Source organism: Passer domesticus, chromosome 18 (assembly GCF_036417665.1).
Source record: "Passer domesticus isolate bPasDom1 chromosome 18, bPasDom1.hap1, whole genome shotgun sequence".
Classification (NCBI taxonomy): Eukaryota; Metazoa; Chordata; class Aves; order Passeriformes; family Passeridae; genus Passer; species Passer domesticus.
This window is the reverse complement of record NC_087491.1, coordinates 7,648,573-7,668,497: the sequence shown is the minus strand read 5'-3', so window position 1 is coordinate 7,668,497 and position 19,925 is coordinate 7,648,573. Positions and strand designations below refer to the sequence as shown.

Here is a 19,925-nt window from a genome sequence, read left to right as displayed (position 1 = left end):
TCTAAAAACCCTTCCCTTTTTGCCTAATGAGCTAACATTATGAATTTAAAATATGAAAATGTATCTTATCAAGTATAATTACAAGGTAGATTACAAGGCAGCGAAATCACCTTTAACTCACTGATTTTCCAGTACTGACTGTCATTACTTAGCTGTCCCCAAAAATGACACAGGATGTACACACTGCTAAAATCTGTGGAGAGATAACCTGACTGCAGTCACTGGTATCTGACAGCTGATGAAACCATGCAATATGTACACAGACAACCTGAATGAGAAGAAAGAAAGAAAGAAAATATTACTACTGGCATTTATGGAGAAAACTAAAGTCCTGCCTGTTGAGCATTTTGGTTAGCCCTGATCTGAAACATTCAGCTGACATAAAGGAGATGAAAAGCTGAATATTTATTATATAGAAAGGTATCTTTATTTTCAGAAAAGAAAAAACATGTGCAAAGCTGTGGAGTTTGATATCATTATAAACAATAGCTAAGAGTTGGCATCCTTAAGTAGAAAGATTCATCTTCCTTACAATAAATCACTTAGATAATTATCAAACATCATTGTCTTGGTAGTGTTAAAATCCATTCCTTGCCTGGCATACACATTTTTATGAGTGGGAAATGGCATACAATCATTACCAGGAGGGAATGCTGCATCTCTAGAAAATCAGTGAGAAGTGGCCATTCCCCTGCTATGCTACAACTTTAAAAATCACACTACTTACTTAGGCTTTTTGCAAAGAGTAACCTGGGTTGCAGAGATGATTTGATTTCAAGTCCAGCTTAAATTCCAAATTTCATCTACGTTCAATGATAGAAGAAGATATACCCCATCAAATGTTAATTATTCCTTAAAGGTAATTGACATCCAGGATCCTTCCAACACATGAGGCTGGAAAACCCACAGCAGGTTAATTCAGCTTGCAGGGCACCTCATCCTGGGGCCATCAGCATTACCTGTACTACAAATCCTGCTGGCTTTTCCACTGGCCCTGCAAAGTCTTCTCCATGCTCTCTCAAGGTGGTAACAATCTCTTCATGTTTTTGTAGCCCAGAATCACACATCTAAAAGATGTCTGGAAACAAAGTCAAAGTCCTTGAAGACAGTCTGCTCCTTACGGGTTAGGAGAGAAACCTCCTCAGGAGGAGTAAGGATTGGCTTTTGGGAAGTGAACTCTTCATCGAAGTTGCTGATGTCGGTTGGATCTCTTAGAGTGGGCACAAAGGGGGGCTTCAGCCTCCTGGCAAACAAGGCATTCCAATCAATTCCCTGTAAGAAAAGGACAGCAACAGGCCAGATTGACACAAGGATTATTTATGAAATGTGAAAGTCAGAGGGAGAATTGCAGCCTCCCTTATGGATCACTTGCAACCTGTCTTATTTTTACTAATTAAAAAAAGAGAGAGAACTGAAAAAAGGCCCATAACAAACAGCACAGGAGGTAGTGCAGAGATTCCATGCAGTGTATTTTACAGCTACAACTGTATTTAGGAGGGACAAAACTACAGCTCAGCCTTGGCCAGGTGGATCTGTGAATCCCAGCAATTTGTGGTGACATCAAAGTTCTTTTCTTGCTCCACTGCAAAGCCAGACAAGGGTTATAAGGCTAAAAACTTTTGGACAGATGAGTAATAATGAGGAGGGATGGCAACACCTTTGCCTGGAACAAACATATACCCCTGACACAAAGCAATTGAACCTCCATTTCTCTTAGGAATCATGTGTATCCTGCAAATGCAGGTGATCAAACAGACTGACTGACAATCACTGTCATCACTAGATAACATCTTTGATGCTGCAGTTTAATTTTAAAAGGAATATTTCTTCATGTCTCTAAAGTTAAGTATAATTGTACATAGAAGCAACACAATCAGAAATAAACTGACTCTGGAAGCACAAAGATGCCAGAAAATAGACTTGGGGGATGTCATTTCAATCAAGACTGGAAACATGTATTTCTGAATGGAGCAATGAGGTGCAACAGAAACTATGACTAAGATCTCCCTGATAACAAAGGGAAATAAGCCTCAATACCAACAGAGAGCAAATCACTCTCTGCTCAAACACAAGAAACAAGGGAGAGGTATAAACCAAGTTCCTACCTTAAAAAAGGGCTGAATTTTAATCTCTTCTGCATCTTTTTCCCCTGCTCCCAGTCTACGCTCTGGACATTTCCGAAGCAGCTGCAGAGATATCAGTTCAAAATTAAACAGTGGGAACTAGAATGGACAGAAATAATGTTCCAGAGAGAAAAACAAAAGAAAGGAGGGGGACTGATCCCTCGGTGTTTCCTCATTCTCACTTTGCACCAAGGTCATCATCTGCCAGGAATAACTCAGACCTAGTTTCTTGTAAACAATTTGCCAGCAGTGATAAGATACCTGCCATAAACTGCATGGAGCATCTCAGCTTAATTGTGCACCTGTGACTATGGGGTCACATTCAAAAACTGAATCCAGTCATCTCCACTGAATGGCTCTGACATTCCTGCCCTTGAATCAACACTTCTCTGTGCCAGACTTAGCAGGAACAGTAAGCAGCCTGCTTAGTCATCCTTACACGGAAGAACTGCATTTACACAAAGAGAAGAAAGGGAAAATACGTGCAAATTTTAAATATTTCCTTAGCCTATGTAGGCAGCTCCAGATTACACACACAAATGCTGTACAATCCTAAACAAGTCCCTCTGGATCCACTTACACAGTAAATGCAAATTCCTCAGGCTCCCAGAGACCATCAGCCCTTTACCTTGCGGATTATGGAAAGTGCTTCAGTTGAAAGGAATCGTGGATACCGGACTTCATCATTGACAATGCTGTCAAAGACTTCCTCCTCATCATCTCCAGGGAATGGTGACTGCAATTGGGACATTCCATTATTCAATCCACATAGCACCCACTCCTCACTATAAAATAAGCATGAGACTAGGAGGGAGTTGTATGGATTAATTAAATACTTTTTGGCAAGCACTATGAATGGGAAAAATGTAACTGAAGAACTAATAAACAATTGGCTACATTTAGCAATATTTTACTTTGGGTGGTCAGGTCCCCAAGCCTGGTCAATGAGATCCCCTAAGGGAAGCTGGCCTTACCTCACCAACAAGCATCTCATAAATGAGCACACCCAGGCCCCACCAGTCCACTGCCCGCGTGTACGAGATGTCTGTCAGCACTTCTGGGGCCAGGAACTCAGGGGTGCCACAGAAGGTGTTTGTCCGGTCTCCAAAACCTATTCCTGTAGGCAAAGGACACTTTGGTAAAATCCAGCACAAGTTACTGAATGGATCTGATGCAGCATCACCTCCTGAAAGCTGTAGTTTGTCACCTGATGCTGTTAGCTGGGCAAGGGGAATTGCCAGTGAGAGGTGTGAAACCTGAGGCCCCCAACAATTCCAAATAACAAATATACAAACAATGCTAAAATAAAGAGCAAACCCAAGGGAACTTCCTGCACATTCCATTGTTCATTTACTCATCTACATGTTTCAGATGATCCTATATTCTGGTTCCTTTGAGCAAACAAGCACATTTTAAATGCTTTCAGAAGTCTCCCGAAGATTACACAACAAGGTATTCTTGCCAAATTCATCATGGTCAGACAGGTGAGGAGCTTTTTGTTGTTTGACTTTTCTGATGTTAATTTTTTTTAATGGGGATTAATACAAGTTACAAACACCTACTAAATCCCAGATCCTAAATGATCCTGATGGCTCAATGTAAGCTTCTCCAGTTACTCACCTTCCTTACACAATCCAAAATCTGCTATCTTCACAAATCCTTCAGCATCTAAAAGGAGATTATCCAATTTCAGGTCCCTGCAAACAAAGGAGATGAAAGAAAACAGTGGATGAAGACTGAATATTGCCACCCAATACAGCTTTTTTGCAAGAGGCAGAAGGTAGATGTTAATAAATAGAATAAAATCTAGATTGAGTAAAGTCTACATTTGGTTAAATCGTGCATTTGGAAGATTCCCCTTAATTGATTGATATTTTCCCCTAAACGAAAGGCTCAAAAAGCAGTGTGGAGCTGGTTGGGGATTATTCAACTGGAAAACAGCTCCCACAACAGCATAACAAATTACCTTTTCCAGTGAAAAGAAAGCAGTGACTTACAGGTGCCCCCCAGAATGTATTGACATGTCACAGAGGATTAATCACCTGCAACATGCCAGATGAATAGCTTCTAGGTGACTTTCTCTACTGTGAGCACGATGAACATGCTGATAGTGCCAGGGAAAATAAAGACAGGCAGAAAGATTAGAAACCCCAGCAAGAAAGTGAGCTCCAGACACAGCTATAGGAAAAATCAACCTTCAAGTTGCTGAACTGTCTTGAGTCTCTGCTGCATTACCTATAAACAATTTTCTTCTCATGCAAGAACTGGAGCCCCAAGACTACACAGGCTGTATAAAACCTAAAAGACAGAAATAGTTATCAGGCAAAATATGAGATTCAAGTTAAAAATGTATAGTGCCTGGAGACAAGAGTAATTCTAACTCACTGTGCCATATGCTCGGGAAAGACATCTTCGTGTATGCGCATCATCAGATCCCCACCTGGGGTGTATTCCATCACAAAACAGGCATGGTGAGGGGTCTGGAAACATGCAAACATGTTCACAAGGAATGGATGATCAGAAGAATTGACCACCTCAAATATTCGCTTCTCACAGTTCAAGCTGCCAGGATTCAAAGAATGAAAACGTCAGTGTTAAAGAGATCAGCAGAAAAGCCTGTTTTGAGAAAGAGAGGGTAAAAATGAAAATCTTTACATCTGAAGTTAGAGAAATAAAAAGAGAGGGCTAATATAGTACTTATCTTATATACTTCCAAACCTTGAGTTTTAGAGTGTTCTTCAGGTGTCAATCATACAAAAGTTTGACACCATTCTAAGTTTCCTTATTTCTGATTTTTGTTATCTAAGTCTTAAGGTCACATTTAACTTGAAGAGTACCACAGCCAGTACCATACCTGTTAACAGTTGATTACAGTTGTGGTAATATAGCCTCTGGCAATAGTACCATCTCTAAACAAAGCTCACCTATCAATTTCATCTCTCCTAATAATGTCTTTTTTCTTCAAGGCTTTGATGGCATACAGCTTCCCAGTAGCCTTGTATTGGGCCAGCAGTACCTGAAAGACAACAGAAAAGCTGTACTTTAAGCAATCTCTTATTTCCTTACAGATTACTTTAACTCAAATTTTTGAGTTTAACTCAAATTGACACCAACTATTTCCATCCACTACAGAGAGTCATCCTCAAAACCAAATTCCAGGAACTCGAAAAACACAGCACTTCTGTTTTGCAGCAGTCCAGAAGGATGTCAGTGTAAGTTAAGTCCTTCTCCCAGACAGCACTGTCACAGCTGGCCCAGGGCTTTAGGAGCACCTCAGAGTTCTCACAGAGAGAGCTATGCAAAGTTTTGGGAATGGAGCTCTTCCACTAGTGATCCTCATGAAAGAAATGGCAATGGTGTGCCTTGATTTAGCACTCTCAGGACAGCTTTCTCCAGGCTTTGAAGTCACAAATCCTCAAGAATTTTGACTGTTAACAACGGTTACCAGCTGCTTATGTGGCTGGGCTGGGTTTGTTGTTCCCTATCTGCACTGCAACAGATCTCTCCTGTCCTGCAATGTTTCTATTCAGACCTCCAGGCAGAGCCCCATTGTCACAACCACTGCCCTCCTCCACAGTGGACTTCTCTACTACCTTCCCAAAGTGGCCACGGCCCAACATAGCAATGCAGTGAAAATCCTCCAGCTGAACTGTCCTTTTCCTGCAGAAAAACAGAGAAGAGACAGTACCCAAGAGATGCATGAGCAGATATCAAAGTGCCAAGGAAAGAAGCTTTGTATAGCAAAAAGGAAAGCGAACAACTGTGCCAACCACCCCTCACCTAATCCTGACAACCAAAGCTTGTGCTGCTGTTCTGCCCCTTAAGAAAGAAGAAGGCAACCCTGATGTAAGGGGATTGTCTTTTTTCAACAATAGTAAACTGGTTTTTTACTTGCCCTGGGTATATTTACTGCTGTGTATCCCTGTTTTATACAAAATGTGTCTGTGTAAGTGCCACAGACTATAATCAACTTCCTGTTTTATGCCTCCCATCATAATAAGAAACAATGTACTGCAAATCAATAGAAACAGAAGAGTGTGAGGGATGCCAAAAGTAGTTCTGGAATGTATTACTTAGCACACAGACACATCTAAATATACTACACCATAGCACTTCAAACACAAGCAAGCCCTTGAAGACAGCTAAATGACTTTATCTTCTACTAAATCACCTCTTACACTGCAGTGCACAGTGTACCAAGAGGCTCAATATTTGGGTTAATGAACAGATAAGATACAGCAGACATTTAGACAAATGAAGCTCAGAGCAGATTTTTCATTGTATTTTCCACACTCAGTATTAAGAATTTGTTGCTGAGAAACCAAAGCACACGTTGAGCAGAATTTTAGACTTCATGCTCAAAAATTTGAGCCCAGTGACTCTTTAATCTGTGACCTGAGCCAGCCCATGCTATCCACAGTTACCTTGGAGACGCTGGGACTGGAAATCCTGTTACAGCAGAGCTGCAAGACTTCTCCTCAACATGTAGCCTCTTCAGGCACTAGGAGGAGAAAGAAAAATACAGTGGGTCATTCTCTGAAATCTAACCTGAACACCCACATCCAACTTTTCTCCTCTGTCAGGATCCAGCATGACCACAGACATGTTCTTGCAGATGGTCATTTCCTCTGCTTGGACGTAAGCAGCATAAAAACAGATTATCTATGAGCACACAAAAGTACTCCCATGTACAATAATTTTTATAGGGTCAAATCTTTTAAAATAAACACTTTTAAAAGTCTAGGACAGAACATTTACTTCCTACAAAATGGCATCTGATGTCAAGAGTCACAATGATCAAAGAATGCAGTTTCCTCTATCACAAAAGCCAAATAAGAAAGGGACGAACAGGTGGTAGAACAGGTCATTTTACTGCTCAAAGAAATTTTCTGCTCATTTCTCTCAGAAAAGTAGAGCTGCTCTTGGTTTTGCCCACTTTCTTTAATGACAAAGAACTTCATTTGCTTCTGAAAGCCTGTTGACCCTCCTTCCCTGCTTTCTCTGTGTAGTCTGTTCTGTACTTTTGCCCTGAACTCCAATGCTGACCTACCTCCCATTCTGCTTCTCCAAGAAAAGCAAGTTATATTTTTTTTTAAAAGAGGGGGGAAAAAATAAATTCAACTCTTTTAGAAGACTCCATGCCAAAATGGTTCACTGGATTCTGAATTCCTGGAGAACAGCCAGTTAACAAGGCACCTGCCTAAAGTATAGCAAATTTCTTCAGTAATAAATTAGAAGAACAGGGCTTTGAAAGAACACCAACCAGCAAAGACAGCATTCCCAATTAGCCCAGATTTCCCAATTACCGGAGAATCTGCAGGAGACGGCGCTGATTCCTTGGAGTTGGCCACCAGAAAAAGGCGTGGAGGCTTGGGTGGTGCTTCATCAGCAAATGTAAGCTTAGCCACAGGGAAGTCACTGCATTTGTAAGACAGAATTGAAGGAGATTTTGCCTTAGGGCAGAGCATTGTACACAGAAACCTTTGTATCACCTCTGCTGGGCCAGTTTGGTCCAAACCACTGGACAACAGGACTGTCTCCCTGACTCACACCATAAGTCTGTGAAGCACCAACAAGACATACCCTCTGCTAAATTAATTAAAAGTTGGTTAGACTCACATTCTAACACTGGCTCTCTGATGCTACAAAATTAATGAAACACAGGTATGTAGAAATAAGTCAAGAATTTAAAGAAATCTTTATTTTAATAGCAACACAGTAATTGAGTAATTGAGTATTTTTTTTTCTTTCCTAGGTCCTGTGCATCAGTGGGAATAATCTCTTTGGAGAATAACTGATTAAATTTTAAAAAAAAAACTATTTTGGGGAAAATTTTCTTCTATAGCACATTCAAAATGTCAGCTATGTCCCTCTGAGTGCTACATTACTCATGAAAGCAGAGTGCATTTTTTATCACAACAATCACATGGTGACCTTGCATAGCTCAGTTACTGTACTGGTGAAGACATTTAATGAACGGAATTTTCTTTCCTTTAAACACAGAAACTGTACATCTTTTTTTTTTAAGACAGATAAATTTTTCTCATCAGTGTCTTCCTCCACCTCAGTAAGGTGCAACAGAATTTTAAGATCTACCCTACAGCCATTCCAACACTCAGGAGATCACTTACCTACTCAGTTTGGACGCTGAATCACCGTGGCTTTGTGGGGAAACTGGAGGAAAGTCTGTGTGATTGGGATCATGAAGTGGGGGACTCAGCGTGCTGATGGAACTACAGGGAGGGAGGAAACTCATCATCAGGCGACCCCAAGCTGCAACATTCATGTTCATTTGAGGAGCTCGGAGAAATTCCTTCCCTGGAGGAGTCAGAGGCAAACATCAGTAAGATTACAACACATAAATTAAAGTCTCACATAGTGTTAAACTCTAGTTTTCAACTAAACACCTGTGGGTTACCCCTAAAGGGTAGCTCACCCTTGGGAGAATGGGCTTTTCTTCAGGGAATAAAGATTAATGATGATGATGATGATGAAACAGATCTGCTATTTCACCTAAGTTCAGCTCCATATAATATAACAATCTTCAAGTTGAAATTGAATAAAACATTAAAAATTTATTTTAATTCAAGTCAAGTTTTCTTCTCTTTCAACACTACATTTTAATTATGCACCCTCCTAACAGGAAGTTTCTGAAAATGTATTAAAAAGAGTAAAATATTTGGGATATTTTCATTATTTTTACTACTTCCTGAAGAGTATAAATATAAAATCTCATTTATCCCCACTGCCACAAAAGCTCAGTATGTAAAGTTTCACCTTATTCAGCTTCACAAGAAAGAATTTGCAAAGAAATAAGAAAGTATGCAAGATATTCCAGTCCATAAATCTCATACATCTGAGATGCCAGCTCTAGAAACTTTATAGTCAGTAGCCTGTTCATGCTACAGTGTTCTGTCATTCAGAGTTTTCCAGAAAACCTCCCAATATCTGATCATCAGTAACAGCATGGCTGGTTAAACTAGTATGGTTTGAGTTCTGGATCTTCTCATAGAATCATGGAATGGTTTGGGTTGGAAGGTCATTAGATGGAATGACCATCTAATTCAAACCCCATGCCATGAGCAGGGACACCTTCCACTATCCCAGGTTGTTCCAAGCCCCATCCAACCTGGCCTTGGGCACTTCCAGGGATGGCACAGGCACAGCTTCTCTGGGTAACCTGTGCCTCACCACCCTCACAAGGAAGAATTTCTTCCCAATATCCCATCTAATTCTGCCCTGTCAGTGGGAAGCCATTCTCCCTTTGTCCTGTCACTCCAGACCTTTGTCCAAAGTCCCCATCCAGCTTTCTTGGAGCCTCTTTAAGGCACTGAGAGCCTTCCTGAGCTGAACAGTCCCAATTCTCTCAGCCTGTGTCCAGAGCAGAGGGGCTCCAGCCCTCTGAGCATCTTGGTGGCCCTCCTTGCTGCAAGAGGTCCACGTCCTTCCTATGCTGGAGGCCCCAGAGCTAAATAGTCTGTTAAATAACCAGCAGTTACATCCTCCTAGCAATGTTAATTGTGAGTAGCAGCACCATGACAATACTACATTACAGATGGAGCTGCAGCCAGACTGCCTGCACTTCATGTGAATAAACTAACTTTCACATACACAGTAATTAGGAAGAGTTTTAACATCTCTCAGACTGAGTAGGACAGCAGAACCTGCTTGTGCAAACCCCTGCTCCCACCCTGGACAGTCACTTCTCCAGCACCTCACCTTTCTGTTTGGGGAAAATGCGCTTCTGTCGCTGCAGTTTTGGCTTCCTCTCAATGACAGGATTACAGAACATCACCTGTCAGAGAAGCAAAAGAGATTCGTCAGGATTCTCCATTTAAATTGTAAACCAAAATTTTCACACATGCCTGTTCTCCTATCAAAATCTCCATTTCTATCTGTTTGGTAAATTTTGAGTCAATCCCAGACTCCAAACTTGGTTATTCCAGATTCACCCTCTTATCAGCTGCTACTTCAGTTGTGGGTTTAGAGATTGAAATTATCTGCTACCTGAAATTGAGAAAGGCCCCAGAATTAAGACCAATTTGTATCTCCCAAAAACTTTATCTAATTTGTGAAGTCATGCATAAAGAACACGCCCATTTGTAGGATAACAAACACAGTAGTTCATGACACAGAAGTAAAAACAAAACAAAAAAACAAAACCAAATGCCACAAACCAACCACAAAAAACAAGAAGGCAGGGAGAGGAGGCAAATTTTTTTACATGAGGTTCAGATCCTACTTTGGAATGATAACCACAGGAACTTTCATCACAACACAAAGGAGAAAATACTGCGGTTTTTAAGGGATTATCGAGATGATCTCCACATTGATGGTACTTCACACTATTATTAGCCTCAGAAAGATGATAAAATAAGCACAGCCAGAGGGAGTTTGGATCTCTGATTCTACAGTCTCTATGATTCAATCCTGACCATTAAGCCATATGCTTAATTAAAGTGCCACCAATGACTCATAATGAAAGCAAATAAAAACGAACAGATTTCACAGCACACACACAGTTACAGTGGAGCAGCTGAAGAGTCACTCCAGGCTATGGCACGTGCACATCTATTCTATTGTGTTGTTCCTTATTCTCATATGGGCTATTTATGCAAGAGGGTTTCAGGTATCACTCTGCCCTTCTAGATTATTGCTCCTTCCATTCCTTGTACTCTGGGTTGAACAACTGCTTTCAGGGCAGACACCCTAAAGAGACAGAATTCTCTGAGAAAGAAACAAAGCTTACATTTATACCTCTGCAAAAAGCATTCCTTGGGGCTCCAGCGAGAGGCACATCCCATGACGTTCATTATCAAGAAAATCATCCAAACGTAAAAACTTCACTGCACAGAGTTCTCTCCAATCTCTCCAATAAATTGCAATTTCTAACTCACGAGACTGGTGGGATGGGTGAATGGTGGAGGAGAAAGCAAAGGCAGAAGAATTACATACTGCTTCATGCTCTAGAAATGGCACATGTATTTTAAAAAATAAGTAAAATCAGTAAACTAAAGAGTATGCATAAAATACTTCTTTAGTGCTTTTCTTCCCTGCTTTTGATGTTTTTAGATCTTCTTAGCTACAGACCCTCTTAGAGGTTGCTTTGACTCCCCATTTAGAAATCCCTAAGAGCCACTTTGCTGATAAGATGAAATAGAACTGCTCAGATAAGGAGAGGACAGCAGATGCTGTTCAAGCTGAATATCTAGCAGTGATGCTCTCCCTTCAGGGGAACACCGAGCTAAAAGGCAAATCAAATGACATGGGGACAGCAGCAATACAAGGTTGAGCTAAGTGGAATGACAGCTAAACAAGCAAATCAGGTAAGGTTAAATGGAAAACTAAACAGCACACGAATCTGAGGCAGACTTACCCGGTCCAGCTCAATGGCAAAGCTCTGGTCCCACGCCTGGTTATTAACTGGTCCCCAGTTTGTCTGGCCAACCACTTTATTGTCCACTTTGAGCACAGCAAGGACCTCATCTGGACAAAGGAGGAAACATGGATTATAACGTTTAATCTCTCATGCTGAAGGTGGACACCCCAACCAATTTCCAGGACAGTCCTAGCAGGAGCAGGCATAATGCAATTCATTCTCTCTCTTAGTTTTGCAGAAAATGGATTTCTTATACCAAGTGAACCAGTGAGAAGCCCCTTTGTTCTGATATGCCACCAGCAGGTCAACAGGGAACCCTGTACTCACTGCTTGGCTCTTCATGCCGGTATTTTCCTGCAACACCACGGCCATGGATGCCCAGGCCAACTCGTGCCCGGGAAAGGGACCTCAAGTCACTCGGGCTGCCACACATGGGAGAAGAACTTGTCATTCGGGAACGTCCTGGAACATTCTCCAATACATCCTGACACCCCATCAGTCTCACTTCCAGTGTTCCTGAGGAATTTTAGGAGAATAAGGAATATTATTATGCAAAAGATAAAGTGATTCCAGTCAGCCTGACCTCAAAGAGGTCCCAGAATTTCTCAGATTCATGATTTCTTGGTTAATAGTTTAAATTGACCCGAGATTATTAGACTGCAAATCTGTATGCTCAGAAAGCTCTGCCTGACCTAGAAGACAGAAGTCCAGCTCCTAGAAAATCCAATGTCCATATGGCAACAATGAGAACAAATAGAATTCATTTTTCTCTCGTCCTCCTCACAACACGTCATGCAGGGTCCCTTTACCTGTAAGAGCTGTAGGTTTGATGACTGAAGTGGGTTGGATGCTGCCATGCCGGGCTCCCAGGGAGGAAGTGTTTACCAGCTCCTGTTTGATGAGTGCTCTTTTTGGGTGATCAGGAGAAAGCTCACTGAGCTGACGTTCCAGGGAGAAGCGCAGCAGATCAATCTTCTGAGAGGACTCTTGCAAACGACCCTGAGCCTACCAGTGTGAAGGAGAACAGAAAGCAGGCAGAAATTTTCCACGTAGAGCCATGTAGACCAGGTATTATGAACTAGAGTAAGGTTAAAAAAACCAAACAAGACAACATCTTGCTAATACAGGACAAAGATAAAATATTTTTCCATAGAGCTTGAACGCCCATCAGTGTCACTTCTGATGTGCCTGAGAAATGTCACCAAAGCAAGGAATGCTATCCCTAGATGGGGAAGTGATTCCAGTCTGTCTCGACAGAGAGACAGGAAATTCCTAAATTAGTAACTTAGTTAACCCTGCTCATTCATGCTAAATCACTAATGTGGAGGCATGAAACCACTCTCTCAAGAAGGCCTGAGCAATGTCTGCTTACCTCAGCCAAAAACTTGCGATCCTGTACCCGACTCCCCCCCAGGATCTTCAGCACATTTTTTGCCCCCTCTGCTACAGCAGCTTCAATGCGCAGGTGATGCCTCAGCTCCTCGATCCGCAGCTCCAAAGCACTGATGGTGGTCCCCATCCTCACTGGCCATTTGGGAGGTAAAACACAGCAAGGATGAAAATCAACCAAGTGCTGTGGATCTTAGGGCTCTGTCTGCAGCTGTTGTGGGCCGTATCAGTTACTTGAAGCATGTTACCTGCTGGATCCACTGTATCTTCCATCCCTCCTGCTGACTGAGATACTTTCACAATGTGCATGCGGATTATTTCAATCTTTGTCTTGCTGTCCTGAAGCATCTGCTGAGCTGTAGCCAACAGCTTCCGCTCCTGCTGAAAGGAATCAGATGAAGAGATAGAACCATGATCACTAAAAACTGGTGATGATGATGATGTGCTCACATATGAGAGTGAGGTAGTACTTGCATGAAGGGTCATAACTGACTCTGAAATGGAATCCACAAGCGGTTATGTAAAGGAGGCACCACTGAGGATCAAGGACTCTGAGATCACGATCTCCATTTGCAGAGGGAAAGGGCAGGTCAAGGACGTGCCCAGTTAATACCAAATCCTGCAGTCACTGAGACTCCTTGTTCCCTGGTTAACTGTGCTTACAGTGTTCCGTAAGCAGAGCAGAGGTTTCGAACAAATAAAAATATCACAGCCCTCTTACACTGCTGGTCTTACTGAATTAAGCTTCATAATAAGCTTGGATTTGAAATGTTTTAAATTATCTTTTGACTTTTAAATTATTTTTTGATGATTATGCCAAACTCAAAAAATGAGATGAATACGAATCCACTAAACCTCTGAAAATTTTTCTCACATAAAGAGATACCACATGCTGTGCTTCATCCTAAACAACTCAGTGATATCAAAACATCACACCAACTAACTCAGTAACAACACCAATGCTTTCTTAGCTTTCTTTCCTCATCAGTGACTTAATATACCTCTTATACCACCCTTATGTCCTGTCATTATGCTGAGGCTCAAAGTACACAGCTAGGATTCAGGTAAGCAATCTTTGCAAATTAATTTCTCTCCCAAATCAATTATCAGAGAGAGATTTGTGTACAGACTTAAAATACAAATTTTGATCCAGTAATCCATGCTCCCAAATGGCTCTTTATTCCTGCTTACCTTTGATGTTGAATACATTTGGATCATGTTCTCAGCTCCTTGTTTCACTTTCATTTCAACATGCAGCTGCTTTTTCAAAGCTTCAATCTTCCTTGCCATGGGGTCTGGGTTTCTTTCCCAGAGACAGGGATCTGGAGATACAGATCCATCTGCACAAACAACACAATCAATACCATTAGTCATCTTGTCTCATTTCATTTCACTGGGTTACGGATGGGTGACTCTGCAAAGGAAAAGTAGGCTATAAAATAAGGTACAAAAAGGTCTTGCCTACAAGACTGATTGGGAAATACTTTCAAATGAAGCTCATATCTGTAAATAATTCTTAATTTATCAGTACACCTGTCCTAATAAGCACCCTTCCAAATTTATACTCATTATCCTATAAAATACTTGGATGTTGAACTGCCCAGAAATTCTATTCAAATCTCTTCAATTCCACCTACAACCTGTTCCTGAATATTGCCCATGCCCACCACTCTCAGCTGGTTTTCTCCCTACACTTCCTTTCACCTTTATAGCACCATTCTGAACCTTTAATACCACAGATAACTTCATCACCTAAATACCAAGAAGCTCCCACTACTCGTGAGCCCTCAATAGAAGACTAAGTCAATTCAATATCTCTAGAGATTGAAGCACTCTAAGAGAATGTTCCAGTCAATCATGACCCAAGAACTACCTGTGGTACTCTTCTCTTTGTCTGGTATCAAAATCCTTGCATTGAGCTCCTGAAGTTCCCAGTGCAGCTGCTCCAGTTTCCGGTTGGAAGATTTCAGCACGTGCTCGATGTGAACCAGGTTCTTTCTGTCTGTTGTCGCTTTGCGCAGGTTTTCTGCTCCCTCTTTAATCTTCAGCTCCTTCTGTATGGCCCGGCGAAGCAGCTCCTTCTCACCCTCCAGTTTCTGCTGGAAGCTCGGATCCATTAAGTTCACGTCATTGCCCAGCTGCAAGAGAGAGCTGCCCTGCAGCCCAAGAGCATTCAGAGAGAACACTGTCCAACCACTTTTATGACACTTCAGCAATATCCTCATTAGAATCCACTCCTTCATTTCATTCAGAAATTCTGAAGTCAATCTTTTCACAAATTTTTCAAGAAGACAAACCTACATTTCAATTGCAGAGGACAGAATATAACTTTGATCTTAACATGCCTTAATCTGATTTTAAACCATAATGGAGAAAAACCTTCATTTTACTCGTCCCCTTGTTATTTAATGTCTACACACATCTTTGTTCTTCCAGAATCAAAGCTCAGCCAATATTTGCTCTTATTCTGATCAACATTACCTTTTACCAGTTTGATGTTTTAGCTACAGATTTTTATCTGATTATGCCTTGATGCTGACTGCTCAAAGACATATCTCAGCTAATCTGTTAGAGCTTTTAGGAATGCCACAAGCATGTGTTAACCCTCAGCTGTTGTCCCTGAAGAAGAAAAATGCAAGGCCTACAGCTGTTTCTACAAATGAACAAGCAAAAGAATAAGTCTGACTGTCTGCTGTGTCTGAAAAGGTGAGCAGACTTATGTCTCAATCTCTGTTCTCTAAAGGCCACGTTAAACACTGATTATTTTGAGTAGCATTAGTGGCATTCACTCCTGTCCTTGTTTTACATAATTTCAAATACCACTTGTTCTAGTGAGATATGGCTCAGCAACAGCTCTGGACAGAGCTGCTCTGTCACAGACTCTGGACATACCCAGTTTGGGCAAAGCAGAGGTTTATCTCACTGCCCAAATAAGCACTGGATTCAGACAGGAGCTGCAAAGCATCCCTAAGGGTGCTGCCCAACACCAGAACACATCCAAGCAAGAGCTTGTGCCTCTCTCTTCAACAGGAAGAGCAGCTTTAAGGCATCCAAAGCAATGAATAATGCATTCATAACCTCACATTAATGACACACCCATGCCTTAAATGCAAAAGAAGTGGTCAAGAACTGCTACAGTAACTGGCTTAACATCACAGAGCACATCAGTGCCTAAAGACAGGGCTCGGGAATCCCAACTTGTTTTCACACTCTGTCACTGGTTGACCACATTTCCAACAACAAACCACGCTGGCTTTGTGTTACTCATGTACATTAATACACTTCCAGAGTGGGCTGTGCATCCAAAGCCTCCTCCAGAAACAATTATTTAATCAAAGACTCAACCAAACATCCTTGATTAGTTTTTGCTACAATTTCAGTCCAATAGCACAAAGAAAAAATGGAAAAAAATCTATTTGAAAAGTTGGCCTAAATCCAAGCTTTGGCTGCAATAGCCAAAATAGGAGTTGTTCAGATTGGTAGCAAAACAAAAAGGTTCAGACTAACATCCTGATTTCAGGAAGTTCTCGCCCAATTAGTAAAGCCAGGAACTAAGCCAGAGCTTTGAAAGACATCCAAAGTTTTGTGAGGAAGAATTTGAATCATGGAGTTCCTGAGTCACAGGCAACCTTTACCAGCCCTAAATTGGAAAATCAAAAAGCTCTTTATCCAGTCTGTAGCAAGTTACTAAAAGGAGTTTGATGGTTACAATTCTCTTTTAAATAACTAATAAATGCACATAGATTCATCTTCTGTCCAAATTATGCTAATGGGTGTAAGAATTTCCTCCCTCTGGATCCACTCAGAGTAAAGGAATGAGCAGTGGTACAACAGTAATACCAATAAAAGGTGCTGAATATGAAGCTCTGGGTATTGATTCAGAGAACAGGTACAGACTTGGCAGTTCTCAGGTCAATTTTCCTCTACATCAGTCTCTGCCAAAAACTAATCTGACTATCAGTTAATGCAGCAGGCTAAGTTTCTATATTTAGAATGTAAGATGTTTCACTTCCCCATCTTCCCCTCTGCAGATCAGAGGGTGCCATAACACAAACATTGTTTGCACCACGAAGATAAAACACTCCATTTTTGAGAAGCACAGGAAAAAAATTTGCATTTGGGTTGAGCCATTTTGCCTTCTGGCTCAGGAATTTCGGTGGGGTGTCAGGACACTGCCACAGCCTGTGCTGCAGCTGTTCTTGGGCTCCCTGGAAAGGTCTCCAACACAATCCTGAAATGCATTTACAGCTTGCAGAGAAATACCCGAAGTAGCTGAAATTGTCTTGCTTTTGGCACTTGTAGTGGGGATGCTGGAGCTCACCCAGAGCTTCTGCCAGGCTCGTGTCATACCCAAGTGCCCAGACTGCTTTCTAACTAGCAAATATTTCAGCAGTATGAGTTACACTTAATCCTTTGGATTGCAGCCAGGGAGATCTCATCCCATCAATTATGCCCAGCTTGGAAATGAGTTTCACCTGCACAAAGCCCAGAGCAGTCCTAGCATTTACACTTTCACCACTAACACAGAAATTGATTTATAATTTGATTTAATAAGCCAGTGGTGAGGCTGCCATCCTCCCTGCAGCCCAAACATTCCCAGGACATCTTAAATCCCATCTTTCACAGCAACTTTGTGCTGTAGGGATGAGACCACGTTGGGGAGCCTCATGCCAGCTACATTCATGTCTTACAATAAAAAGTCACGGCTAACTTAGGAAAAAGACACTTTTGGTCCTGCCTGGAGCCTTCCCAGCTCCAAGGCTGAGGGTGGGAAGCAGCGGGATGGGAAGAACCCGGGCGGGCGGCAGCCAGCGCTCTTTGTGTCAGTCTCTCTGTCCCTTCTTTCCCAGATTAGGCTTGAAACTTTCGTCTCAAGGGAAGAGCGCAGAACATCTCCCTCTCTCCGGGGAGCTTGTTCCAGACACGAATGTTTTCCCAGCACGGAGCCCGGCTGCCCTCCCGGCCCCGCGCCAGCCCCCGCAGCCGCCTCGCCCCCAACACCTCCTCGACGCCGAGAGATTTCCTCAGCAGGCACCAACTTGGCCCGAACCCCATTTCCCTGAGGCGAAGAGGGGCATTTTTAGGGGATCCCACCAGCTTCCCACACCCTCTCCCACCTCCCTGGGGCGCGGCCATGCGAGCGGAGGGCGAGCGGCGCGAAGCCCCTCAGCACAGCCGCCTCTGCGGGGGCTCCCGGCGGGGCGGGACACGGGATTTTCCCGGCGGGGGATGGATGCAGGGACCCCCAAAGAACGCAGGGACCCCCAGAGGACACAGGGACTCCCAGAGGGCGCCGGGCCGCAGTGCTTTCCCGGCGGGGGCATGGATGGAGGGACCTCCGAAGAGCGGAGCGGGGTGCGGTGCTTTCCCGGCGGGGCACGGATGGAGAGACCCCCAAAAAGCACGGGGAACCCCAAAAGGCACAGGGAACCCCAAAGGGCGCGGGGACCGCCCTCCCCCGAGGCGCTGCCCGGCCCGCTGCCAGCCCCGAGCCCTCAGCGCTCACCTGCGGGGTCGCCATTGCCGCCATTGCTCCGCCCGGACCGGCACTTTTCAAACTCGGCGGTCCCGGGGCCGCCGCCAGCGCCCTCTCGCGGGGGCGGCCCGGGGAGCTGCCGGCGGGCGGCCCGGGCAGCGGGACGAGGAGCGGGAGCCGCCCTTCCCCACACGGCCCCGGGGCAGCCGCCGCTCCGGCCCCCGGCTGAGGAGGTGCCGCCGAGGGGAAAGGCGCGGTGAGGCGGCGGGAAGGAGCGAGGGCGCCGCGGAGGTAGCGGACTGGAGAGGTCCGTGCCGGAGGGAGGGGACGGGAGGCACAGTGGCGGATCCCCTCTGGAAGCCCTGAGCAGAACGCCCGCGGGTGGCCCTGGGTGCTGCGGCCATCGGGTGGTTCCCAGTTTCTGTTCTCCACACGGGCTCGTGACCGGCGCTGGTCCGAAGGGGAACCAGCGAGGCGCAGCTCTGCTTGCGACGGGATCCCTGCATCCCTTCCCTGGAACGGGGCGATGCTGGGCTCTGGGGAAGTTTTCCCCTGCAGAACTGCCCCTTCACACGCAGATTCTGCTGAATATTTGAGTGGAAAAACGTCCCATATGCATTGGCGAGGCCGGCAACAATCCCCTAGCTACCGTAGTGAAAAAACACCGTGCTGCAGTAGTGCCACAGCATCACACAGAACCACAGTGTGTCACAGGCCCAGTGCTTTAAACAAAATATAAATATACTTGTTTTCAGGTGTTTAAAGATGTTCCTCAGCAGTATTACATAATGTTACTATCCTACTAATACGCTTCTCAATCATGGAGCAGTGCACAACTGTGAATCAGAAGGCATTTGGAAGTGATAGTATTCTCACATACAAATTTAGAAATATACTAATAAACAGAAGTGTGTTCCTTTTACTTAATTAGAAAAATTTTTCTAGCCTAAACATTTTGTAAGTGATTTGCAACAGAGTAATTAATAAAAGGGGCTAATCATAAAATTAAAAATTTGAACCTAGCTTAACCGACTTGAATTAATAAAGCCTTAAACTAATACAAAACCTTTGAATATGCCCCTGTTGTTAATAAAGCAAGTGCATTTGATTAATATAAACCCTTCAGAAACCTGATGCTATTTAGAACATGGTCCAGGCTCTGTTTAGTGTTTAAAGCAATTATTTTAATTTGAGTGTTCATTCAGTGGAAATACTGGAAGGGGGAAAATCAAACTAACAAGTGTAGAGACTGAGTTCCAGAGGAGCAGGGGTGCTTCCACACCTCCAGCAGATCCGTCCCAGCAGTCGGGATCAAGGCTGTGTTTGGCTGTCACTGGGGCTGTGCCCGGGGGGCTCTGGGCTGGGGTCACTGGGGATGTGCCCGGGGGGCTCTGGGCTGGGGTCCTTTGCCCACCATGCACTCAGGGCTCCTACAGCAGCTTCCCCCTCTTTCCTTCAGGTCTCAGACCCTCCAGGGGAGGCAGAGGAAAGGCAAGGGGCATCAGGGATGCTGGGGAGCTGGAGTGCCCCAGCCTGGAGGGAAAGGGCTGGCTCCCAG

The 19,925-nt window shown here is 43.6% G+C and overlaps 1 protein-coding gene across 2 annotated transcripts; it reads right to left on the bottom strand.

Moving 5' to 3' along the window:
- Positions 1-404: 404 nt before the first annotated feature.
- PKN3 (protein kinase N3) lies at positions 405-18,961 on the bottom strand. Of its 2 annotated transcripts, none has more exons than XM_064393784.1 (22): positions 18,398-18,961; positions 14,765-15,047; positions 14,083-14,231; positions 13,140-13,272; positions 12,875-13,026; positions 12,312-12,507; positions 11,830-12,018; positions 11,500-11,609; positions 10,881-11,024; positions 9,843-9,918; positions 8,255-8,441; positions 7,430-7,541; positions 6,548-6,624; positions 5,717-5,783; positions 5,048-5,139; positions 4,509-4,685; positions 4,359-4,421; positions 3,744-3,820; positions 3,098-3,240; positions 2,752-2,859; positions 2,106-2,186; positions 405-1,272 (listed from the first exon to the last, which is right to left on the bottom strand). In XM_064393784.1, exons 1-22 carry the CDS (start codon positions 18,419-18,421, stop codon positions 1,060-1,062), a joined length of 2,853 nt encoding a protein of 950 aa, XP_064249854.1. In that variant the 5' UTR covers positions 18,422-18,961; the 3' UTR covers positions 405-1,059. The 2 variants fall into 2 exon arrangements, with proteins under 2 accessions (XP_064249854.1, XP_064249855.1); XM_064393785.1 differs by having other exon boundaries at positions 13,140-13,269; positions 18,398-18,531.
- Positions 18,962-19,925: the final 964 nt, after the last annotated feature.

What these genes read in the sequence shown, in the direction of transcription:
- PKN3 (XM_064393784.1), bottom strand. Translation starts at nt 18,421, where the DNA reads ATGGCGGCAATGGCGACCCCGCAG. An exon ending in CATTTTCCCCAAACAGAAAG is followed by an intron (nt 8,442 to 9,842) that starts GTGAGGTGCTGG and finishes TGACTCCTCCAG; the next exon opens with GGAAGGAATTTCTCCGAGCT. An exon ending in TTTCCCGAGCATATGGCACA is followed by an intron (nt 4,422 to 4,508) that starts GTGAGTTAGAAT and finishes TCTGTCTTTTAG; the next exon opens with GTTTTATACAGCCTGTGTAG.